The sequence below is a fragment of the Primulina huaijiensis genome, chromosome 13, assembly GCF_012295235.1.
Source record: "Primulina huaijiensis isolate GDHJ02 chromosome 13, ASM1229523v2, whole genome shotgun sequence".
NCBI lineage: Eukaryota > Viridiplantae > Streptophyta > Magnoliopsida > Lamiales > Gesneriaceae > Primulina > Primulina huaijiensis.
In genome coordinates this window covers 14,457,836-14,483,457 of record NC_133318.1, presented here as the reverse complement: position 1 = coordinate 14,483,457, position 25,622 = coordinate 14,457,836, and the positions used below count along the sequence as shown (strand labels likewise).

At 35.4% G+C, this 25,622-nt stretch overlaps 2 protein-coding genes across 7 annotated transcripts; one reads left to right on the top strand and one right to left on the bottom strand.

Annotated features, from left to right (window-relative positions):
• Positions 1 to 7,427: 7,427 nt before the first annotated feature.
• Positions 7,428 to 15,401, top strand: LOC140990977 (pentatricopeptide repeat-containing protein At3g18110, chloroplastic). 6 transcript variants are annotated; one of them, XR_012177743.1, is made up of 7 exons: positions 7,428 to 11,057; positions 11,152 to 11,352; positions 11,806 to 11,896; positions 12,374 to 13,105; positions 14,534 to 14,854; positions 14,989 to 15,074; positions 15,157 to 15,400. XR_012177743.1 is itself a non-coding variant. In XM_073460873.1 (4 exons), exons 1-4 carry the CDS (start codon positions 7,534 to 7,536, stop codon positions 12,878 to 12,880), a joined length of 4,323 nt encoding a protein of 1,440 aa, XP_073316974.1. In that variant the 5' UTR covers positions 7,428 to 7,533; the 3' UTR covers positions 12,881 to 13,294. The 6 variants fall into 6 exon arrangements, 1 of the variants encoding a protein (XP_073316974.1); XR_012177742.1 differs by having other exon boundaries at positions 14,989 to 15,401; XR_012177744.1 differs by lacking the exon at positions 14,534 to 14,854 and having other exon boundaries at positions 15,157 to 15,399.
• A 2,048-nt stretch (positions 15,402 to 17,449) lies between these two features.
• LOC140956367 (beta-amyrin 28-monooxygenase-like) lies at positions 17,450 to 19,801 on the bottom strand. The gene is made up of 4 exons (XM_073413087.1): positions 19,217 to 19,801; positions 18,180 to 18,635; positions 17,904 to 18,088; positions 17,450 to 17,829 (listed from the first exon to the last, which is right to left on the bottom strand). The coding sequence occupies exons 1-4, from the start codon at positions 19,737 to 19,739 to the stop codon at positions 17,533 to 17,535; spliced, it is 1,461 nt and encodes a 486-aa protein (XP_073269188.1). The 5' UTR covers positions 19,740 to 19,801; the 3' UTR covers positions 17,450 to 17,532.
• Between the last annotated feature and the right edge of the window lie 5,821 nt (positions 19,802 to 25,622).

The following is a 25,622-nucleotide window of genomic DNA, read 5'->3' as shown; positions in this document are numbered from 1 at the left end:
TTGATCATGAATCAATCAGATGTTTGCTAGTTCAAAATAATCACGAAAGAAATGAGCAGGCTATTTATTATTTGAGCAGATTCCTTACTCCAGTAGAAGTGAAGTACTTTGTGATTGAGAAGCTATGCTTAACGTTGTATTATACATGTACTAAGTAAGACATTATTTGATTCAATCAAGAGTATTTGTTGTGGCTAAATCTGATTAGATTAAATACATGCTTAACAGACCCATTTTCTCTTGGAGAATTGGTAAATGTTCTTTAGTATTGGCTAAATTTACATTGATCTATTATCCCCAAAATTCAATAAAAAGGTCAGGCTATCACTGACTTTTTAGCTAATCACCATTCATTTGATGAGTTTATTGGAGAGCAGGTTATATTTCCAGTTTGTGGAGTAGGAGTTCAACCATGGGAATTAAAATTTGATGGATCAAGTACAGAAACTGCAATCAGAGTTGGTATTGTGATCACTTCCCCAAGAGACGTGAAAACCTCTCTATTTTTAATTTGGTTTTTCCATGCATCAACAATCAAGCGGAGTACGAAGCACTAGTCATTGAACTGGAAATTTTGAAAGATTTAGGAGCAAAATAGTTGTTGATATCAGGGGATTCACAACTGGTACTCAAACAACTGTCAGGAAATGGACAAGTTTGTCATTGGAACCATACTATACCGCGACATCCCAACTTCTAGATGATTTAGAAGAAGTGTCATTTGTGCACGTCCCAAGGCAAGAAAATTGGGAGACATATGAGTTAGCACAAGTTGCATCAGGATTGAATATGTCTCCTGAACTTACACACATGTTGGTGTTGATTCAGAAGAGAAATCACCCCTCAATTCAGGAAAGAGGGATTTAGGTAGACACACTCAACTTAGATGTAAAACTTAGTTGGTGATTGGATAGACGACATAAAACAGGTACTGGAATCTCCTAGGAGAGATATTCTCCATTTTCTAAAAATGAGGGCTTTTAACTACGTCTTAGTTGAATGAGATTTGTATAGAAAAGGGGTAAATGGTTTGCTCCTTAAATGCATAGATTTTCTAGAAACAATGGAAATCATATGCGAAGGGGTGTCAACCATGTCAGAGTCCTAGAAACATCCAAAGAATTCCGGAGGATGAGCTTCACAGCATTGTCAAACCATGACTATTCAAGGGTTGGGCCATGTATTTAATAGGAAAAATTTACCCAACATCATCTAAAAGTCATTCGTTTATCCTTGAGGCAACAAATTTTTTCACCAAATGGGTAGAAACAATGTCTTTGAAGAAAGCGGAACAAGGTGATGTCATTAACTTTGTGAAAGAAAACATCACTCATAGATTTGGAATTTCAGAGTCACTAACCACGATTAAGGAACTATGTTCATGGGTTCTGATATGAGGGAGTTCGCAAAAGATTACTTAATCAAGTTGACAAACTCATCCCCTCATTACCCACGATCCAATGGGCAGGCCGAAGCATCAAAAAAGGTTTTAATAAAGATTCTAAAAAAGATGATGGAGAGAATCTCAGGGATTGGCCAAGACTATTATCAGAAACGTTGTGGGCATATAGAATATCTAAAAGGGCTGCAACTGAGGTAAGTCCATTTTCCCTCACCTTTGGCCATAATGCAGTATTGTCGTTAAAGATTATGGTACCATCAATGCGAGGGTCAAAACAGAATGAACTCTCTCCTGAACATTACAGTGAGGCGATGATCATGGAATTAGAAAAATTTGATGAATTGAGAATCCAAGCATATGATCGATTTCATAATTCATCTTCATGTTTTCACTAGAAAGAGATAAGAGATTTTGCGTTGAGATCAAAGAAGAAGATGACGGGGACATGGTGGAGACACGATGGTTTTCTTAGGGAACGACCAAAATTTTCTTGAAATAGGGGAGGTGTTCGGCCGATTACTTGATAGGGAGAGGAGAGATTATTTTTTTGATGTCAAACAAGTTTTTTTTGAAGTCTAAACTCTAGACTTATTAACAAATGTATATTGGTCTTCAGATCCTTCTAGGATTCTTACTATGTGATTTATCTAACTATGACTCGTACTAGTTAGTGTTTGATTATGATACTCCAAGCCTATCAATCAAAACTCCTACTAGTTAATGTCTGATTAGGATACTATAATTCTATCAACCAAAATTCTCATGATTGTGATTTCATCATAATGTTGATCGAAACCAGATATCATCGATGTGACGAGAGTAAACAACTTGTTATAATGATTCAAAGTCAAATTTTTTTAAAACAACTAAGTCAAAGTCAACTGATCAAAGTCAGATAGGTCAAAGTCAACTTGGTCAAAATCAACTATCCTCTGACTCAAAACATAGCAGTTGCTTACTTGGGAACATTTTCACAAAATTCAGGCAGTCGCACTCTCCTCACTAGCAATCATGCAAACTCTCAAAACTTCCAAACATGGAATGTAATTGTAAACCATTTTACAATCCAAACATTTGAATATCTCAATGGGAATACATAAGCTAATACTTGTGTGACCCTCAATGTGTTAGAAATACAGCTAACCATGAGTTCACAACTCGAGTGATTTGAGACAAAATGTGTCTCTTAGACGGGCTTACTATAATTATCCCCATTAAATGCATCAACACATTGATAATAAGAACGTCAGAAATCATTTCTGATTAAACACTTCGAATCATGGAAAGATCACATAGTAGAATCTACCAATGATTCTTTATGTATCACTGATAGTGTCTATATGAACCAGCAGATTATGTTTAGCGTACGGTACAGTTTCTTCCTCTCATATATCCCTATCGAATCTACAAACATTGTATATCGAAGGTTGCATATGAATTCACCAATTGAAGGATCATTTACTGGGCACCTTGAGGTGCTTCAAACAAAATATTCTCCAAGAGCTGCAATAGCTCGTATTCTAAGAATGTTTACACCAATGAATTAAATCGAGTTTGATAACGAATCAAGCGGAAAACGCTCGAAGTAATCCTTCGTTAAGAAAAAACCGATATATTTTATGTACTGTACAACTGAATAACTGAAAATAGGAAAATCAGTTGTGGCATGTATCAGTTCAGCTATGGTGACAACTGAACCGACGGATGCTCTAGCTGATCAAATCAGTTGAAAACAAAAGTTAAACAATTACAGAACACAGGATATGTTTATGGATGTTCGCAAACCTCAACTGCTCCTATGTCACCTCATCTACCTCCTCGGGTAGGATACACTTGAAAACTTTGATTTATACAACTCATTGTACAAACCCACCCCAGTTTAGGACTTATCCACTGTCTAAATGAACTCTTAGATTAGACTGAAGGCAGCACCTCCCAGCCAACACTTGTTTAATATCTGTGTGTGAAAGAATACATACACAAGTTTAATGTCTTTGTGCAAGACTGTATTTTGGGTGGTGGTGTGTGTGTGTGTGAGAACTGAACAATGAACACTACCCGAAGGTGTTCTCAAACACTGAGAAAATTGTGCTTCTAATCTAAGTTGATAATACTATGAAGTGTTCCTTCTGGGCAAATTGCTTCTAGTAAGCTGATATGCAATGTGCGTGCCCTTTCTCTCTGTATCTTCACACTTGTTTTCTCACTAACGTTATTGGTCTTCACTGATCTTCTATTTATAGGCGGGAAACTGATCGTACAGTGAGACTCAATAATTGTATTCCTTGAAATTTGTGTATCGACTTTTCTGACAGTCTTCTGGAACATTTTGGCTTTATGCTTTTCTGCATCGTCCATTATTGTACCATAAATAATACAGATGCTTTGTACCCTTGTGCGTAGCTGAAATCCACTAAGATAAGCTTGTCTTGATCTGCAACTGATTGATTCCTAACTGATGCTCCTAACTAGTCATCTGAACTGATATTCAGTTGGACTGGTAAATTCAGCTGACTCGTCAGTTGAACTGATTTCAAACTTTCAGTTGAACTTGTCAGCTGGGCTCTTCATCAGTTGAGCTCTTCATCAGCTGACCGGGCTTCTGAAGTTCTCCTGCTGAACCACCTATGAGCTGGACAAAACAGTTGAACTGTTCTTTGATATGTCAGTTGAGCTGATTCAGTTTGGGTAATCAGCTGGCACTTTCAGTTGCGTCTTGATAGCTCCAGTTTGTCTCAATTAACTGATCAGTTCGAAGCCTGATCAGTTTCAGCTACTTGCGCACTATAGTAAATCATTAGAAACAAAAATAACAAGTTTTGTTACCATCAAAATCAAGATTGCGAACATTAAATGTTCCAACAGATAACAAACGTGGTATCTTTGAATGATCATAGTGGCATCACATATGCAACTAGGGAACAACTTTACCTTAAGACACACTTCATACTCTGGCTAGAGATTTCTTATACTATTAACTTATCAGATCGCACATCGTATCCACGCCCGTAGGTGAGCGGTGAATCCCCGACTACAATGCACTGGATCCTATATATGTCGCCACTACATTCAATCTTGTCATCTGATGAACCTTACGGAGCTAGTAAACAAGTCAAAATATAGCACTAGCACGTAGAGTCTCAGTGGTGTCTCAGGTCTTAATGCCTAATGGTGTACAACCATAACCGTTGATTTTTTCACTCGATAAATGATAATCACTTGGAAAATTCGAGAGAGAGTTTTTATGAACTATTCATATGATCATTCATCTGTATAATTGAACATCTCTATGTTTATACCAATAAAATATGATACACAACATACTAGATGCTAGTCTTGAGCTCGAGCAACCTTTATCGTTCTTTTAGGTGACTTAATCTACTAAGAACGTGTTTATAATATACAATAACTACGATATGTGTTTCATGATCGCCATCATATGTACGACCACATATTTATTGTATATAATATATTCAATATCTTTATCGATATAATTTTGCATGAGTATACTGATAAAGTAAATGATATAATGAATAAAATGTAAAAATTCATTAAAATACAGATTGTTTGTAACATAAGAGCTAGTAAAGTATAAGTCAACCATTTTCTAGCATGACACATACTCTAACAATTTACTCAATATATGTTTGGATAGGACTTTGGTTATTTTTCTTGTGCAACGGCAATAATATTGTCGCAGTACACCTATATTGAGTCAACTCAATTTGGAATAATTCCCGACTCTTGAATGAAACTCGGTGCAGAATCCGGTGCAACAGTGAATGGTGATTAATAAATACAAAACTTCTTCCTTTCACACCTTGGAGAGTACTCTATAGTTACAAAGGATGACACACCTACAAATTCATCAAAATTTTGGTAAAATAAAAAACATCGTCATCACCATATATAGTTGTGTTTGATAAATTACTATTTATGTTTAATAAGCAGTTCAAGATATAGAAATAATCATCATAAGTATAAATGAAGAAAGTCTTTCGCAGATTTTATTAAATTATCGAATTGCGTCCTCCAAACCATCTCATCCAACTTAACCTCATTTAGACACAGTGTTATCGTCTCACACACAGTGTTGTAATGTCTCATTACTGTAAGTTTGCAACTAAATCATTCATTTCTAAACAATTGTATTTTCAGATGGAGTAGGTCTCTTGTGAGACTAAATCATTCATTTCTAAACAATTATATTTTCAGATGGAGTAGGTCTCTTGTGAGACGGTCTCACGAATTTTTATCTGTGAAAGGGTCAACCCTACCGATATTCACAATAAAAAGTAATACTCTTTCATGGATGACCCAAATAAGAGATCCGTCTCACAAAATACGACCCGTGAAATCGTCTCACACAAGCTTTTGCTTTTCAATGAACATGTAAATTTTAAATATAGTATAGTGATCAATAACTAAAAAATAAATATTATTAAACTGACAAAAGGTCCAATTGAGTTGAATGAAACTTTTGTTAACTTATAAAATTCAAAAATTGTTCAGTTGAACACAAGTTCAGTTCAAGTCCACCGAACCCCGGTTCAAGTCCACTGAACATGGGTTCAAGCCTACTGAATTGAAATGACAAATAGACTTGAAAAAGAATTCAATTATAAAGACATCATAATTCTTTCCAAAAAACATAACTCAATCATACAAACAGACAAATAAAAAACAAAAATGGATTAGAATATAGTAAACCAATAACTAAATTAAATAAGGTAATTTAAACTAATTAAAGCTCTTTTGTTAACCTATAAATTTTCATATTTGTTCAATTGGAGTCAAGCTCATTCAAGACCCGTGACCCTCAGTTCAAGTAAATTAAAATGACAAAATTAAGACATCATAATTCAACCAAAACTACATAAGCAAATAACAACGAAAAATGGTTTACTAATGTCCTTCCCTCTGCCATGGTTGTTCACATTTTCTCTTTAAGATATAATGGAAAATGTGATTCTCAGATGAAATAATAAAAGTGTTTTCAAGAAAATAAAAATAAAAATGATAGGTGAAAGTTGTGCTTATTTGAAGTTAGGGTTTAAGGAAGTCAATGATATGATATTCATAAGACTTTTTGTTAATAAGTAGATTCTATCATTTGAAATCTAATTAGTAATTATCTGAATTGAGGCTATTTTCTTATAAATAATATGTCAAATGTGATACGATCTCGTAGATTTATACTCGTAGATATTATTAAGGATGTAATCGAGTCGAGTCGAGCCGAAGTATTCTTCAACGTTTGAGTTTGACTCGTTTATAATCGAGCCGAGCTCGAGTTTTATATAACGAATATATTCATAGCTCACGAGCTTATTCAAGCTTTTATCGAACCTAAACAAACTTAATAAATATCAGTTATACATTTAAATTTTCATTAAATTCATTAAAAAATAAATTATATGTTTAGATAAAATTATAACATTCTTATTAAAATTTGTAAATTTATTATAATAAATAAATTTAATAGATTTTTCTATATATTTCATAAGTAATGTGCAAAATCAATAAATTAAAATATCAAAACTATTATTTTGTCATCTAAAAGATGACTCATCATCTTACCACACAAACATGTCCAGGACTTAACAAAATGAATATTGTAAAGATTGAGCTTGATTTGTTTATTTTAACGAGCTTCATTAAACAACTTTTTATCGAGTCGAACTTCGAATAACTGACAAACAGTTTGATTCATTTACTTTTCTAGATATAAGAGACTAGATATCATAGAAACAATAATATTTTTAAATAGATGGTAATGGAGCAAAAACTTGTGTGAGACAGTCACACAGGTCGTATTTTGTGAGACAAATCTCTTATTTGAGTCATCCATGAAAAAGTAATATTTTTTATGCTAAGAGTATTAATTTTTCTTGTGAACCATGCAAAAATATTACTTTTTATGCTAAAAATATTACTTTTTATTGTGAATATTGATAGAGTTATCAGTCTTACATGTAAAGATTCGTGAGACGTACCTTATCATTGTAATGGTTATATGTTAGGTTTTGTGTTTCTTGAAAAGGAACAACTAAATTCCCCCCTGCTCTCTCCTAAATCACATTATTTTGAAACGCTGTGTTTTATTGAGGTAATTGAATTCCAAGTTGGACATGGCAGGCACTGGAGTGCTGGGATTTATCACTCCACCGTTCTACAACAGAAAATCCAAGGTACGCAAGAAGAACACACCCACTGCATGTTGCTCTACTACCGCTTCTACTTCAAACGAACAAGAAACCATTAAAAAGTTCAGCTACAGTAGAGCTATGCCATCTGTGAGGTGGCCTCACTTAAAATTCAAAGAAACACATTATGATTCGCCACAGGACCAGCTATACACCGATGTTAAAGATGGAATTGAAGTGGAAAATGAAGGGATGCAGGGGAATGTGGATATAGATGATAATGGTATCGAGGTGTTTGAGAAAAGGATTTCCAGAAACAGGGTGAAGAAGATGAATAAGTTGGCACTGAAGAGGGCGAAGGACTGGCGAAAAAGGGTGCTTTTCTTGACCGACATGATTTTGGACTTGAAATCTGGGGAGTTTGTGGCGGATGTTTTGGATGAGAAGATGGTGCAAATGACCCCAACTGATTATTGTTTTGTTGTGAAGTGGGTTGGGCAGTCTAGTTGGCAAAGGGCTTTAGAGGTTTACGAGTGGTTAAATCTTAAGCATTTCTATGCTCCCAATGCTAGAATGTTGGCTACTATCCTGGCAGTGCTTGGTAGAGCCAATCAAGAAGGATTGGCCATTGAGATTTTTACCCGGTCTGAGCCGGCTGTTGGTAACACTGTCCAAGTGTATAATGCCATCATGGGTGTTTACGCTAGGAATGGCCAGTTTGCCAAGGTTCAGGAGTTACTTGATTTGATGCGTGAACGCGGTTGTGAGCCAGACCTTGTTAGTTTTAATACCTTGATAAATGCACGTTTGAGATCGGGACCGATGTCCCCTAATCTGGGGATTGAACTTCTGAGTGAAGTTAGGAGATCAGGGATTCGACCTGACATAATTTCTTATAATACTCTTATTAGTGGTTGTTCACGTGAATCCAATTTAGAGGAGGCAATGAAGGTTTTCAATGACATGCAGGCACACAAATGTCAACCAGATTTGTGGACTTACAATGCCATGATTTCAGTCTATGGAAGATGTGGGCTGTCTGGTGAGGCAGAGCGGCTCTTTAAGGAGTTGGCATCGATGGGTTTCTTACCAGATGCAGTCACATACAATTCTCTACTTTATGCCTTTGCAAGAGAAGGGAACGTGGAGAAGGTGAAAGATATTTGTCAAGAAATGGCGAAGATGGGGTTTATGAGGGATGAGATGACTTATAATACCATTATCTACATGTATGGTAAACGAGGTCAGTATGAACTTGCTTTGAATATTTATAGAGACATGAAGTCCTCTGGTCGAAACCCTGATGCAGTTACTTATACCGTCCTCATTGACTCACTTGGCAAAGCAAACAGGATGACAGAAGCTGCAAAATTGATGTCAGAGATGCTAAATACTAATACTAAACCCACTTTGCGCACATACAGTGCTTTGATATGTGGCTATGCAAAGGCTGGACAACGAGAAGAGGCCGAGGAGATGTTTGATTGCATGCTCCGTTCTGGAATCAAACCAGATAATCTGGCATATTCAATCATGTTGGATGTGCATTTAAGATCAAACAGCTTAAAGAAGGCAATGTTGTTGTATGATAAAATGATTTCTAGTGGTTTTGTTCCGGATATTGCTCTTTATGAAGCATTTTTCCGGGTTCTTGGTGGAGAGAACAATGAAAAATACATCGAGAAAGTGGTGAAGGATCTGGAACATCTGCATAGCTTGGATCCCGAGATGATTTCTTCTGTACTTACGAAAGGAGAATGCTATCATTTTGCTGCTAAAATGTTGAGACTTGCAGTTTTGCAGGGTTCTAGCTTGGAAAAGGAAAACTTAATCTCGATCTTGGCTTCATATAGCTTATCTGGACGACATTGTGAAGCAATAGAGTTGCTAAAGTTTATACAAGAGCATGCATCTGGACGCCAGCAGTTTATAACTGAAGCCTTAATTGTTATTCATTGCAAAGCAGGTAAACTAGATGCTGCTTTAGATGAATACCACAAAAATATCCCTATTCATATGTCTAATGATAGTTGTGCCATGTATGAGTCTCTGATCAAGTCCTGCACTGAGAATGAGCGCTTTGCGGAAGCTTCTATGCTGTATTCTGATTTGAAGTTCCATGGAATTGAACCTTCAATAGTTATATACCAACAAATGTCTTATACATATTGTCGATTGGATTTTCCTGAGACAGCTCATCAGTTGGTTGATCAGGCAGAAGTGAAAGGCCTTAATCTTAATGATATATCAATTTGTGCATACCTTGTTGAAGCTTATGGAAAATTAAAGCTTCTGGAAAAAGCAGAGTGTGTTGTTGGAACCCTGAGGCAAAGATGCAAAGTGGTAGACCGAAAAGTTTGGAACACCTTGATTCAAGCTTATGCTGCAAATGGATGTTATGAGAAAGCAAGGGCTGCTTTTGATACAATGATGAGAGATGGTCCTTCTCCAACTATTGATACAGTGAATGGTCTATTGCAAGCATTGATTGTCGATGAAAGGCTAAATGAGCTCTATGTTGTGATTCAGGATCTTCAAGATATGGGTTTCAAAATTAGTAAAAGCTCAATTATTTTGATGCTAGAAGCATTTGCCCGATCTGGAAACATATTTGAAGTAAAGAAGATATACCATGGAATGAAAGCTGCCGGGTATCTTCCTACCATGCATCTTTACAGGGTAATGATAGGGTTACTTTCCAGGGGAAAACAGGTAAGGGACGTCGAAGCCATGGTCTCTGAGATGGAGGAAGCAGGATTCACTCCTGATCTTATAATATTCAATTCATTGCTGAATTTGTATACAAAAATAGAGGATTATAAGAAGGCAATTCAAGTGTACCAGAAGGTTCAGGATTCTGGACTTAAACCGGATGAGGAAACTTATAATATTTTAATCATAATGTATTGTAAAGATTGCAGGCCTGGAGAAGCCGTCTTGTTAATGCATGAAATGAGGCGGCTCGGTCTAAACCCTCACATGGACACATACAAAAGCCTTATAGCATCTTTTGTTAAGCAGCTTATGCTGGAACAGGCTGAAGAACTTTTTTATGTCCTTATGTCTGAAGGACACAAACTGGATCGCTCCTTTTATCATTTGATGATGAAACTATACAGAAGCTGTGAAAATCATTCTAAGGCAGAAAAGTTGCTTGGGACCATGAAAGATTCAGGAATTGAACCCACCAACGTCACAATGCATCTGCTTTTGACTTCTTATGGCAGCTCAGGCCATCCAGCTGAAGCTGAAAAAGTGCTCAATAGTTTAAAATCAACATGTCCAAATCTTAGTACTTTACCATATAGTTCAGTCATTGATGCTTATCTCAAGAATGGTGATTATGAGGTTGGCATTCAGAAGCTCAAGGAGATGAAAAAAGAAGGATTGGATCCAGACCACAGGATATGGACTTGTTTTATCAAAGCCGCAAGTCTGTGCCACAGTACTAGTGAAACCTTCCTACTCTTAAACGCTATTGGAGATGCTGGTTTCCATATTCCAGTAAGGTGCTATTTCTTTTCAATCTACCTTTTATTTCTGGGTTGAGGGAGGAAATTTTATCTATACTCTGTTCTTGACATAAGACAATCTCTCTCACAGGCTATTGACAGAGAACCCTATGCTGCTGCTGTCAGAGATAGATGGTTATCTTAAGAAACTACAGCCCGTAGAAGATCATGCAGCCTTTAACTTTGTTAATGCTTTGGAAAATATGCTCTGGGCTTTTGAGCGCCGGGCAACTGCAGCTTGTATTTTCCAGCTAGCAATTAAGAGAAACATTTATCCTAATAACGTGTTTAGGTAACTTCTAATTTTGTCCCTTCATACATATGTGCACAATTCACACTTTTCTGGTGTTTATATCAACAGTTTATGCTTTTGAGCGTTTCTGACATTCAGATTTGTGAAGGAAACAACAAAATAATGTGAAGTTGGCTTTTAATATGACTTTTGTTCCTCTGATTTTGACCTCAAAATTCTATTATTTGTGCCTTTGTCGGACGAGATTTTTCTCGCGAAGCTTGAATTGTTTTTTATCAGTTTAGGGTTGTTATATTACAAAGACCTCTCAGCATTAAAAAAGTGAACCTCATAACCAAGAAATTAGTGAATTTTCTTTATATGAGCCACTCCATGTTCATGTTTAGATACTTGTGGTCAATGAAAATAAATTGATGCATCAAAAGGTTTGCAATGGTTCAATTTCTTCTGATTCTTTGAAATACTAATAAGCAAATTTACTTTGTTTTGCAGGGTGGCAGACAAGGATTGGGGTGCTGACTTTAGAAAGTTATCTGCCGGTGCTGCTCTTGTTGGACTAACCTTATGGCTTGACCTCATGCAGGCAAGGATCTTCAACTGTGTTATTTTTGTTTTCATATTTAACATGTGCTAAACCTACAAAAACTTATTTTCCAATCTCAAGACTTGATTTGTACTAGCATTGCTCATTTAGGAATCTTATTGCATTAACCACTTAACTTCTGCAGAAGACCCTGAAAAAAGGGAACAGAATGTTTGCTCCCCAAAATATGTAAGGCATGCATGGAAAGCAATTGTATATTTTGAAATTTGGTTTCATGGATGACATACTATTTTTCAATATTTTTCAGATTAAGATCATACATATTTCATTTTAGCATCTTGAAAACCACACCCTGTTCTGGCCGTGGCCGACAACCTTAATTTTTAGACATCTATGTTTTCTCGATTATCTTTCTTTAGTAGTTCGATATCCATATCCTATGCTTGTGTAAATTCTGTCAGTTAATTTAAATCCTTCATTGTCTTGGGGTCAAGTATTCAATGTTGGTTCTTGCAGGATGCATCACTTGAAGGTTTTCCTGAATCTCCAAAGTCCGTAGTGATGATTACCGGTACCTCAGAATACGACAAAATTTCTTTGAACCGGACACTGAAGGCATACCTCTGGGAGATGGGTTCTCCATTTCTACCTTGTAAAACACGAAGCGGCATTCTTGTTGCAAAGGCTAACTCCTTGAGAATGTGGTTAAAGGATTCCCCGTTTTGTTTAGACCTTGAGTTGAAAGATAGCCCTATTATCCTAGAGACTAATTCAATGCAGCTCTTTGAGGGATGCTATATTAGACGGGGCATAGTTCCTGCTCTCAAAGACATAACAGATAGACTTGGGGAGGTGGCACCGAGGAAGTTTGCAAGGCTTGCCTTGTTGTCAGATGATAAAAGAGATAAAGTTATTCGGGCAGACATAGAAGGCAAGGAAGAAAAGTTAGCAAGATTCGAGAAAGTTCGGGTTATGAAAAAGAAAAAATTGGCAAGTCCCGCAAGCAAAGATCCCACAAGTTAAAGCAGAAAGTGGAGTTTTGAACTAGCATCTCCTAGCAAAAGATTTGATGGTCATTTATTTGGTTTGCAGTGTCCCTAAATTTGTTGCATGGCCATGATTCTTTGTCTTCTTTTTAAATTGGCTCGGTTTTGTCAAGGAATGAGGGGAAGACTAACTTGCCGTGTAGAAGATGTGAAAGAGCTCAGTCACTGCTGGCATATCAAGACACCCACGCTTATAGTCAAGGTAAGAAAATGGCTTATGGGTTAGCAATCTGTTCCATTGTCTTAAAAAGTTCCAGTTTGATGCTTTACTTCTGAGTAATGAGATAAGACAGTGGTTAATTGCTATTTCCATACATAGTTTAAAACTGTATATTGCTCTTGTACATTACTTTCAACACTTGGGGTGGGAAAATATTATGAATCTTTTCTATTTTACCTGTACAGTTTATTCAACACTGAAAATATTTTGAATCTCTATAATTTATTTGTTGCAATTAATCACTTTCATGATAATCTTCTCATATTCAATTTCTACATAACATAATTTTTCGTAGAACGGGAAATATTTGATAATATTGGGTGGTTAAAATGTGAGAACCATGAAACGGTAATTTATTTATAAATTGTATTCTTGAACTATTATCAATTATTTCATTCGGGACATTTCAATAAAGTCTGAATTGTAGGCTCAATTGATTGATTTTAACATGATATCTATCTATGGGAGCCATTTAAAAAAAAATTAAGTTCAACTTTTGGGAGAATTTTTTTTTTTGCCTGATTGATTGATTTTGATATGATATGTATACGTGGGAGTCATTTAATGTTTTTTAAGATTCAATTTTGGGAGATTTTTTTCCTATTATATCCTGATTTTTTATATTTCTCGGTTGCATTGGAACAATTGTTTGAAATAAAAGGTGCAAGCCAATTATATGTATGTGAAGCTTTAAAACGTTTTTCATGTTTGAGTTATTTTTCAATAAATTTCATTGATCTATTTGACGTGCACGTACTACATTGATCTATTTGACGTGCACGTGCTACAGTCCCAGACAAATGCCTTAGTATAAGGTTTTGCTGAAGGCTTTATTTGGTTTTGGTATGTTTCAACAGGCTGTCTGAGATGAGTAGATTTGTTATGCTTTTTTCAGGCATATCTAGAAAAATCATGGTTAAGCAAAATTTTAGCAAGATGTAGAAAACTGTGAAAATTTTATCTCGGTCTACCCCTGCAACCCCATCCCATTGTCCATGGGCAAACAGTGTAGTACAACATGAAAATTATATCTTATAGGGGATTCTCCGAAGGAACTGAAGGTCAGTTGGACAGTTGCTTTACTTTTGTGTTCATTCAGTTGGATTAATTTCAAATGTGGTATGTCACTAATTTTCCTTTCAACTAGTATTTTTCAAAATTCTCTCTTTTTACTCATCTGAAATTACTTGATGAGAATACTTCGATATAAGGCACTATGTTACTAGTTATAGTTATCAGCAGCTGATATGCAGTCTTCATATTCCTAAACCTACTTTGTGTTTGTTACCTGTTTGATTTGTATAAAACTGATTACATGCACTCAAATATTAAAAACCAATCAAGGTATTCTCAATGTAATAATTTTTGCATTTCTCTAACACATTCTGCTCCGGTGATTCTACTCCAAAGGAGTTGGCGACTGCCACACACAATGATGGTTCTTACTTACCAATATTATGTAAAAAGCAAACCATCGTGCTTGTCAAGGTCAGAGTAGAGATGAAATAATTCAAGGCTTATGGCAAGCTGCAGTTGAAGAGGATGAATAACCGCCATGTTGGAGGGGAATGTAATGTGTTGCGGCTTGCGTCTGAGGTTGATGCTCTCAAGAAAATGTGAAGAAGATTTTGTATATTTACTACTTGAATAGGACATGGACAGAACTTTGAGTTATCAATTGAAGTCGATAGCCTAGAAAACCCTGTTAATGGAATTGTTGTTATTGAGAAGGTATATGAAATTTATGACCACTTGGTTGCATGATGGATTTAAACGGACTAACTTATGGTATTTCCACCTATATAAATTTCTGCGCATCTGAATTCAACCAAATGACACTTGTTTCCTGGTGTTTTTTTTTCCAGTTCCATTGTTGTTTCAAGTGGCCAGGCTAGGCATTTGAAGTTATGATGAGAAAACCACCCAGTCTCCTCTTGCCCCCGTCTATTGTGTAATACATTGCAAGTTGTAATTTGAAAATTGTGCAATAATTTTAGCTCGCCAAACTGAATGATTCTCTCATTTATTATCAGATTTTCGGCACATGCAACACTGCAGTGAACGAGTAATCCTTTTATCCGTGATGTCTCCATTTAAATGTACACCAAGAAACAAAAAGCTAAGGTTCGGATTGGAGCTTATTCTTTCATTTGCAAATTATATGCCTACAGAATTGATGTGCTATATGGATGTCAATGAGCCTATATACCGGAGAATACCTAAAGATGGATAGGTTCTCTCTCTTTAAAGAACTTGCACTGGTGAATGAATATTCAAAAACATATTGTTCTTGTACTCTTGTTTTAAGTAGCAGTACGTAACATGTTTTTCAGTTGAATTTCATCACTAATCTCGATGACCTAAAAAGAAATGTAAATCAATTCTTATTTATTGCAACTTGTGATATTATCTTACCTCAATTTTATTTCTAGACAAAAGTTCTAGAAATTCATAAAAGAATACAACCAAGACATCTCATCTTTTAGATTTTACGGTCTTCTCATACTCAATAAGTAGCCGAAATTTAAAATTTTAAAAAGAAATTTAATTTAACGATCAAATATTTATTGGATGTTGTATGATTCAAATACTATCCATAAGGTGTTTAGAGTTTAATTACTTTGGTGTTAAAAAAACACTTGCATCAAACTAGTCCGGATTAGCGGATATAGTCCTTCTTGTAAGTCCATTCGAACAATCAATTGGATCGTGTTCCGTTCTTCAATTATCTAATCTGATCCACGATCGAAAAATGCGCATCTCATATATATCGTACTAGATATCTTAATGAAATTATGTGTTGAGATTAGATCGTCAAATAAAAAGCGGGGTGCGGCATCGGCGACAAGGTAACGACAGTGCACCCGCGATGGAAAGGTGGCGCTCTGTCGAGACTTGGTTCTCCAAGAATAAGGGTGGCCGAAATTATGTTTGTGAGAGGAGATAAATTTTTCTTTCTCATGTATATTTATCAACTCATGATAAATAATATTTATTATATTTTGAACCTTGAATCCTAGTCCCATTAGGATTCTACACAATCTAGTGTTGTATCCCTTGTCAAAATCTCTACATATATCTTTTCAATTTTTGAATAAAATATTACACGATATGATAATTAATTAATTATCAACTCAAGTATCTAGACCATCTAGAATATTCTTTGACAATTTTGACTTAATAGTCAAATATTACAAATTATTATTTATTTAATAAATTTTAAATTCACTAATTAATTAATTGTGGCTTCATCATAAACAATCGACGACCAGTCATCGTCGACGTGATAGGGGTACAAATCTCGTTATTATAGCGAAAATTAAAAAATTTCGAAAATCAAAATTTTCTGTTAATTCTCTTTTGGAAGCTGTCTATTTTGGAACTTCTTTCACTAAATTAGGGATGTGCTCTCCTCACTTAATTATCAGTCATGCTAACTTCTACAACTTCCAAATATGAAAACTACTTATAAACTCCTTTAGCAACTTTCGAATCATGTTAATAGCGTCTAATAGCATCATCCCATGACCCCCTAGTTATCACTGATATTGCATGCACGAACAAATAAGTTATCGTTAGCGCACAATATGTTCTCTTCAACTCATATATCACAGTCAAATCTGTAATCATTGGTACATTGAGAGTTACAAATGAATTTGCTAACGATGTGACGCATCTTTGAACAATATTTGTGACATCATATATGCAACTAAGAAAACACATTTCCCTAGAACACATGTCGTACTCCAGCCAGAGACTTTTTGCACTATTAGCTAATTAGTTCACATATGATATTTTCTCTCGTAGATGAGCAATGAATCCCCGACTACAATACATTGGCTCTTACGTGTTTGGAAATTTCATTCAACTTCACCACCTGATGACCCTCAATAGAGTCGATAAACGACTAAAATAGCATGCTAGTTTGTAGAGCTTTCACGTTGTTCCGGGTCAAAGGACTAATGATGCATAACAATAACTGCAGACTAATACACTCAATAAATGATAACTACTTGAAATGTCCGAGTGAAGGTTATGCAATGCCTCATCAAATAAGCACTCGTATGTATGAATAGAAATTTTCATAATCTTACCAATGAAACGTGATTTTTACATCAGATATGTTAGTCTAGAGCTCGAGCTATCTTTATCCTTATTTTAGATGACTGAATCGACTTGGAACTTCTTTAGAATATACAATATACTTTCTAAAAAATTCACGATCCACGTTGAGAAACAGATCTCATGATACTTATTGTATTTTCAAGGGTTTTATATATGTTACATGAGTATACCGATAAAATAAATATCATAATTAGATAAACCTGTAAATTATCATTAAAATAAAAATTATTTTTACATAAGATTCAATAAAGTACAGCCAACAAGTTGGCTTGATGATACATATTCTAACAGTTACGATGAAGAGAAATTGGAAGTCCATTGACTGGGGTGGGAAACGGATCATATATGATCTTTTCACCAGGAATCACTAAATTCCACCTGTATTTTTTTATCAAATTATGTAGAAATATCAATATCTCGAGTCGAGCAAACTCTTTTCCCAGACACATCCTAGGTCCACCGCCAAATGCAACATAGGAATAAGGAATAGGACCACCACCATCATATCTTGACGGATTTAATCTCTCATTCTCTGGAAACAAGCTAGGATCCATATGTGTCATCGGTGCATTCCAATAGAACTGTCAACAAAAGAGGCGTTCGTTATGCACCTAACACAAGTGTCATATATAAAAATTTATGTTTTCTTGAATACCTTCCATCCTTTGGGTATGTCATAGCCACCATATTTCAAATCCTCCATAACTTCTCTAAAAGCACCTACCACGGGAGACGATAATCGTAAAACTTCAGATGCTACATTCCAGGAGTACTTCATCTTCTGTATATCCTCCCACTGCAGAAACTCTCCTTCTTTCGATGCTGAAATTTCTTTCTGTTCTGCTTTGCGGAAATAATCAAATCAATAAGTAAACTTGAAAAAAATAACAAAGCCATGTGTACATATGGATGATAATGCAGAGTGCTTGACCTTGCAAGACTTGTTCATGTATTTCAGGAATCTCGGCAAGATACTTAATAAGCATCATTATAGCAGAACTTGAAGTATCATGACCGGCAAAGAGTAGGAGAAGCGTGTTATTTATGATAACTGATTCGGGCATAAAGTCGCCATTTTCATCAGGGTTTGCAAGCAAATGCGAGAGAAGATCTTGAGAAGGTAACACGGTTTTTTGTTCCAACTCCACTCTCCTCCTTCTGACTATCATCTGTAGTTCTCTCCTAATAGCATTGGTAGCTCTATTTGCCTTAAAGAATCTTGTTCCTGGAAAGTTGAGAGAGATAGAGATAACTCCTTTTATGAAAATACTAAAGAGGGAAGATAATTTTGCTATCTGTTCAGGCTCTTCAATGCTCATGAACAATCTACATGCCACCTCAAATGTGTATGATCTGGTAGCTGGAAACACCTTCACCTCCTCTTTACCTAATGTGAAATAACGAGGCATGAGTAGAGTAATCGCTTAGTTCTTGCGAAACTTCAAAAATAAAGTGTTTGATAGTCAGTTTGTTTAAAAAGATAAAAGTTTGCCCTGATGCAACCAACTTCAATATTGAAAAGATATTTATCTGGAAAAGGGTCGACTGTCTTGTTCAAAATTAAGAGACAGGAAACCAGTAAAATAATTTTAGCCTCTCGGCCTTGATCTCATCTTGTTGTCACTAATCGACATAGCACCCACGTTAAATGAGTGCTGAGAAATCAAAACTGATTATACAGAATGCTAAGACAAATCATAATACTTGCCTTGTTTGAAATACTATGCAAGTAAAAAATAATATTTAAAAAAAATGCTTACATAGGAGCATTTATTTCAGTCAAATTTAAAGCCGGACACCAAAAAAATCATTCATACAATATATAGAATATAAACTTAGATATGAAAAAGGACACACACAAAGTGTGGAAAATAGATATGTTTGTGGTAGAAAAACAAATCCACATTCACCACCAACGATATATACATAAAGCAACAGTATCAGTATCATCATGGATGACTCTTGTACCTTGCCAGCGAGTGTTTATGTGCTGTTGGGCAACCAAATCCATGGTTCTGATATAAAGCTTTGTGAAGGCGTGTGGGCTAAAAAATTGAGATACCATTTTCCTCATTTGCATTCCTTCAACTCCAGAAGTAGTAGACAGACACCTCCCGAGTAGCCTCCTCACCGAAGCGGGCCACCAAATCCTGACCAATTTATTCTCATTACTGAACAGAAACTTGTACCCATTTGGGCCATCGCATATCACAGCTACAGATTCCCCCATAAGGGAAGTCTTGAACACCTCAGACTTGTACTTCTCCTTTCTTTCTTCCACGAATTTCCCGGGAGTTCCGGCCCTGCTACGGCCAAGAAACTCCAGTGATTCCCCAAGAACTGGCCAGCCATAGCTTCCCGGAGGAAGATTTAAGTGATTCCTTTTTGCTGATTTGTTTCTTATCAAAATATTGAATAAGATTAATGAAAACAAAGAGGCTACGAAAGCTTTCAAAACTAATGAGAGATCATATGAAAAATTTCCAGTCATCTTCACACCCTAAGAAGTTCAGGGAAATGAGAAGAGTGACTGATTTTTTCGTTTTAACAGTTTAGTCAATTAATGCCATAATGCTACTCAGGCACAAAAGTCAAACAACTTTTTCCAAGATTGGAATGTGATTGTGAGGTGTGAAATGTATAATGCTACGAAGATAATATAAATAATTATATATAAGAAAATAGTTTTAGCAACTCAAACAATTATTATTCGATTGAAAAATATGGGTGTTAATATTTGAATGTTGAAAATAAAAAAATTGAAGGTTGAAAATAAGAATTGTAAATATTTATAATTAGTGTGTGATGATGTATGTAATGATGTATTTATTTTTAGATTATTTCCAAAGAAATTCTATAAATAGGTCCTTCAATGTGTGAAGAAAACACAATTGAGTAGAGATAAAAATTTATAAATTGTGTAGTTGGTAAATTTTGAGAGTTTGAGATTTTTACTTTTTACCGTAAATTTTTATCTTCAACACGCTATCAGCACGATACTCGAAGGTTAGGTTCTCCATATTTTTCCAAGCTCCAAAACACAAGAAAAAGGTAAAAATATTCAAAAGTAAAAGTATTTACTTTACTGTTTATTTATTTTTATTGTATATATATTTAATGTATAATAGCATGTTATTATATAAAATGAGTTTATGACACCTCATTATAATAACGTGATGTGATTACACTGCTTATATAATTTTATTGTGTTACTGTTTAATTATTGTATATATATATATTTGAATAATATCATGTTATTATATAAAAGGAGTCTATGACACCTCATTATAATAACGTGATGTGATTATTTCACTATTTATATATTTTTATTGTGTTATATAATAATTATATATATATTTGTATAATTTCACAGTATTATATAAAAAGAGTCTCTCACACATCATTATAATATTGTGATATGATATACATAATTATTTAAACATGATTAACATTTTATACATCATATTATTACGATAAAATTTACATATACATACATTTTTTTAATATTTTGTAACGGTCATAAACATCTAGTTTTTACCTTATAAATATGACTTCACAAACACATTCAATCACTCCAAACTTACTCTTCCTCCCCCAAAAATTTTCTTCATCAAAATTTTCGAAAAAGATGAATATGGCTCTTTCAATGTTATTTTGTATAATTATTATGGTTATTATACTCATTAGTCTTGTATTTATCGGAGAATATCCGTCACGTGTTTTTCTTTATTTTTAAGCATGCTTGTAATTATAATTTATCCTTTATTTTGTATTGTTATTTTAATAAATTTATAACTTAACTAATAACATGCATTGTTATTTTTATAAAATACCACCATGTCAAACTTGTCAAAGCTCGAATTTGTTGTGCTCGACATTACAGGAAAAAATTATATGACATGGACTCTTGATGTAGAAATGCATCTTGAGTCATTGGGTCTAAACAATACTATTAAAGAAAATGGTATATCTTCATCACAAGAAAAAGCAAAAGCTATAATATTTCTGCGTCGACATCTTGATGAAGGTTTGAAATGTGAATACCTCATCGAGAAAGATCACATGGCTCTGTAGAAAGGATTAAAAGAAAGATTTGAACATATAAGGAAAGTTATACTCCCGACCGCCCGTGATGAATGGAATATGTTGAGATTCCAAAATTTTAAGAAAGTAAGTGATTACAATTCGACGATGTATCAAATAATCTCGCAATTAAAATTTTGTGGACATGAGATTACGGAATAGGAAATGATTGAAAAAACATTTTTCACATTTCACGCACAAATATAACTCTACAGCAACAACATAGAGTGCGTGGATTTGCGAGATATTCTGAACTTATCGCCTGTCTTTCTGTGGCGGAAAATAACAACGAGCTGCTAATGAGAAACCATCAGTCTCGAACCAGTGGATCGACATCATTTCCAGAAGTAAATGTTGTAAGTAAAAATGAATTTAAACCTGGAAACCAAAATCAAATTCAAAGACAAGGTTTTGGTCGGGGTCGAGGTCGTGGACGTGGACGTGGAAATGGTCGCGGCCGTGGTTTTGAAAACAATAGAGATAGTTATTTCTATAACTCATCTCAAAAGGGCGTCACGAACCACCCACTGAAAAGGCATCATGAGAATATGAGTGTTAATGAAAATCACTCAAAACGTTTGAAAATTCTTGTTTTAGATGAGGCACTCCTGGACATTGGTCTCGTATTTTTCGAGCCCCCGAGCACCTTTGCAAGCTCTATAAAGAATCGATAAAGGGGAAAGAAAAAGAGACCAACTTCACTGAACATAGAGGCCGTTTGAGTGATTCAACTCATTTTGATGCTGCAGATTTTTTGAATGACTTCTCTGGAAATGATGAATATGTCGGTCGAATAGAAATGAAAAAATATTAATGTACAGATTTTCTCAACAATTTCTCTGAAAATGAACAATATATTGGTGGAATGTAAATGTAACATAATTTATTTTTCATGTACTCATATGATAATGTTTTATTGTATAATTATGATATGCATTATATTTTTCAATAAATTACATATGTATTGTCAGTATTTTTTTCATTGCATATTTTTTTGAAGTTCAAATATGGAAACTGCTACGAAAAAAGCTAAACAAGGAACTAATCCCATGAAAATTTGCATACCTGATAGTGGTACAACGCACACTATACTTCGAGATAAAAGATATTTCTTGGAACTAAAACCAACTAAAATAAAGGTGAATACAATATCAGGTCCTGTAGACTTGATAAAAGGTTGTGGTAAAACACATTTTTTGTTACCTAATGGTACAAAATTTCTGGTAAATAATGTTTTGTATTCACCACAATCGAAAAGAAATTTGTTGCGTTTTAATGACATATATTCCCATGGGTATGATACTCAGACAATAAATGAAGGAAATGATAAATATATGTGTCTCACCACATATAAATCAGGAAAGAAATAAGTAGTTCAAAAACTACCAATGCTCCCTACTTGATTGCATTATACGTATATAAGCCCAATTGAATCAAACATAGTAGTTGATAATTTGAAAGGATCGGTTAATATGTGAAAAGTGTTTAGAAGGGGGGTTGAATAAACACTCACGGATTATGTTCGTTTTTCGTAAGTTGAGTTCAGTTCAATGACAAACTGATACTCGGTATCTCGTCAGTCGATGACAATCAGTTTAACTGAAAAACAGTTGCGGAAGTAAACTGAATGAAAGATAGAATAACTGAAATAAAAGGAAACTTAAATGAAAAGCACGCGATTTGTTTCTGGATGTTCGGATAATGGAATAACTCCTACGTCACCCCTTCTATCACGAAGATATGATTTCTACTACAAGACTTTGATCGAATACAATATTTGTACTGACCCACTTCAGTTTGGTCTTATCAATGCCAAAACTGAAACTCTTAGTTACAACAGGCTATTTCAGTTCGTGACTGATCTTAGCACAACTTAACAATATAACAGGGGTTACAGTGTGCTAACAAGCTCAAAGACGGTAGCCTTGAATGCTACAGATAGACCTTAGTAAGTGTGAGCTTTTGATTTCAGCAGAGTAACAGTTTGAGTAAAATAGTTGTTCTTGTATCCTTGTTTCTTCAACTGCTCTATGCGCCTATTTATAGGCTTCTCTTCCAACGGTAACTTGATATAACATTTGAATATTATATCTGTTGATTGCCACGTCGATATTCTCCTGACAATCGTACACTGTAGACTTTGAAATGTGGCGTTCCACTACGAGTTGCAGTCTGCTTGTACTGATGTCGGTTGAACTTCCTTTTCATTTGATGACGTGTAAGGCTGAGCGATCAGCTAATAAATGATAGCTGATAAGCTTGTGCTGAGTGAATCAACTGATCAGTCAGCTGTCTTCAGTAGTCCAGATAGATTCAACTGATCAGTCAGTTAACTTCGAAGGTTCAGTTCAGCTGGATTCGGTTGTCTTTGATAACTCATGCGATACTTCAGTTAGGCAAGCTGTATAATTCGAATACTTGATCAGTTAGATCAATAGATAAATGGTTTGTCAAACAGCCGAAATTAAGTTTCCAACAATTTTCTCCTTTTTGGTGTGACAAAACTAAGCAAATAATAACTGATCAATTAAGCTTATAGACGTCCTTCAAATCTGTTGTAGATAAATAATAACTGTCTTGTACAGATTCGTACAATGAATGAAAGAATGAAATAATCTGTACAAATAAATCCATCAACTGAGACTGACTGTAGCTTAGGTCTCTATTCCCCCCTTTTGTCAAACGCCTCCATTCTGATAGATAACCTCTTAACATCGGTTGAGATAACTTTAACAGAAGTGGTTACGTCTGAGACTGCATTCAGCACAGTTGTTTGCATCAAGTCTATCTTTCTGGAAACAGATGTCTCCACAAAGTCAACTCTATTTCTGATTGCATCTTGGGTTACAGAGAGACTTTCAGCTATGCCTCTATTCTTCCTGATATCTTCTATTGCGGACTGCCTTCAGTTTATCTGAATTGAATACCTCTGCATGTTCCAGTTTCAGAGTATGAGAGAGTTGAGTTCGCTGAATCTGTGAAACGGCAGTAAGTATTTTGTGCATATTATTCTGAATATCTTGAATTTCTTCAAGAACTATTTCAAGATCAGCAGACGACTGAGGAGGTAGATGTCCAGAAGTTCCAGGTTCTTGTTCTTTGGAGACTTGATCAAAGACCACTAAGGTCCTGTCAGATACAACTGTCTCGGAAATAGTCTGTTCTGGAACAACTGATTCAGTAACCTCTACTTGATCTGGAGGAGGAGAAGATGGATCCTGAGCAGCAACTGAACTGTCCTGTTGAAGAGGTAAATCTGTGGGATCTTCAGTCGGAGGATCGTCAACTGGTGCTTCTGCTTGAGAATCAGCTGAAACTTGAGCTGGCTCGTCAGTTGGAATATTTTCAAAATTGAGCAACTGAGCCTCCACATTTTCAACAATTTCTTTATCTGTGGACTGAGGTGGCACATCAGTTGGATCAACTGGTTCAGCAGAGATAACCGGCTGAACGGGCTCTTCAGTTAAAATAGGAGCCTCTTGAACTGCTTGATCAGTGGAGTGATCAACTGATTTAGAAATAAGTTCCTCCGGTTGAGATTCTTGTACAGCTGACTGAATAATTTAATCAATATTGACAAGTGTTAAGTCAGCTTCTGAGTACATTGGAGGATCGGCAACAGAGGGTTGAGGCACATCATGAGCTGGCTCTTTATTCGGTGATGAGGGTTCTTCCTCTTCTTCTGAAGACCCTCCATGATTAACTAATTCCTGATCTTGTTCCCAAAATCTTATCTGTATATGCAAGGAAGTAGGATCTGAATCCAACTGAGTAAGCACGGTTCGATCATTGTAAGCAGTTGGATTCGTAGGAATGTAGTTAGCTTTCAACTTCTCAACTAATTGAGCAAACTTTTTGGCTCTCATCAGATCAAAGAAATAATTTTTCCTTTCCAAAGCCTGCACAATAGTAGCAGCTTTGACTATCATCAAAACGATGGCTTCCAACCTGATAAACTTCTTCAACTGAGACTTCTTTTTCAACTGTTTGGCAAAAGTGTGAGTTCTGTACATGGTCCAACCCTCTTAAGTTTTCAGTTTGGATGCTGCAAATGCATTGACCTGTTCCAAAATAAGGTCAATATGGGTTTGGATTGCCTTTGTTGGCCTGGGCTCTTCAATCATCTTGCCCTTGCCTTTCTGATCAGTGAGAATGTGTGGAATGTTCAGTCCCGAACGAGTAGTTTCCACCAATTCTCGAATAGTGATCCCTTTAGGTCGAGCCTGAGCATAGATGGTAGGGCGATTGACAGTTGGCAGAGAAGATAAGGCCCTAACTGACTCCTTTTCAC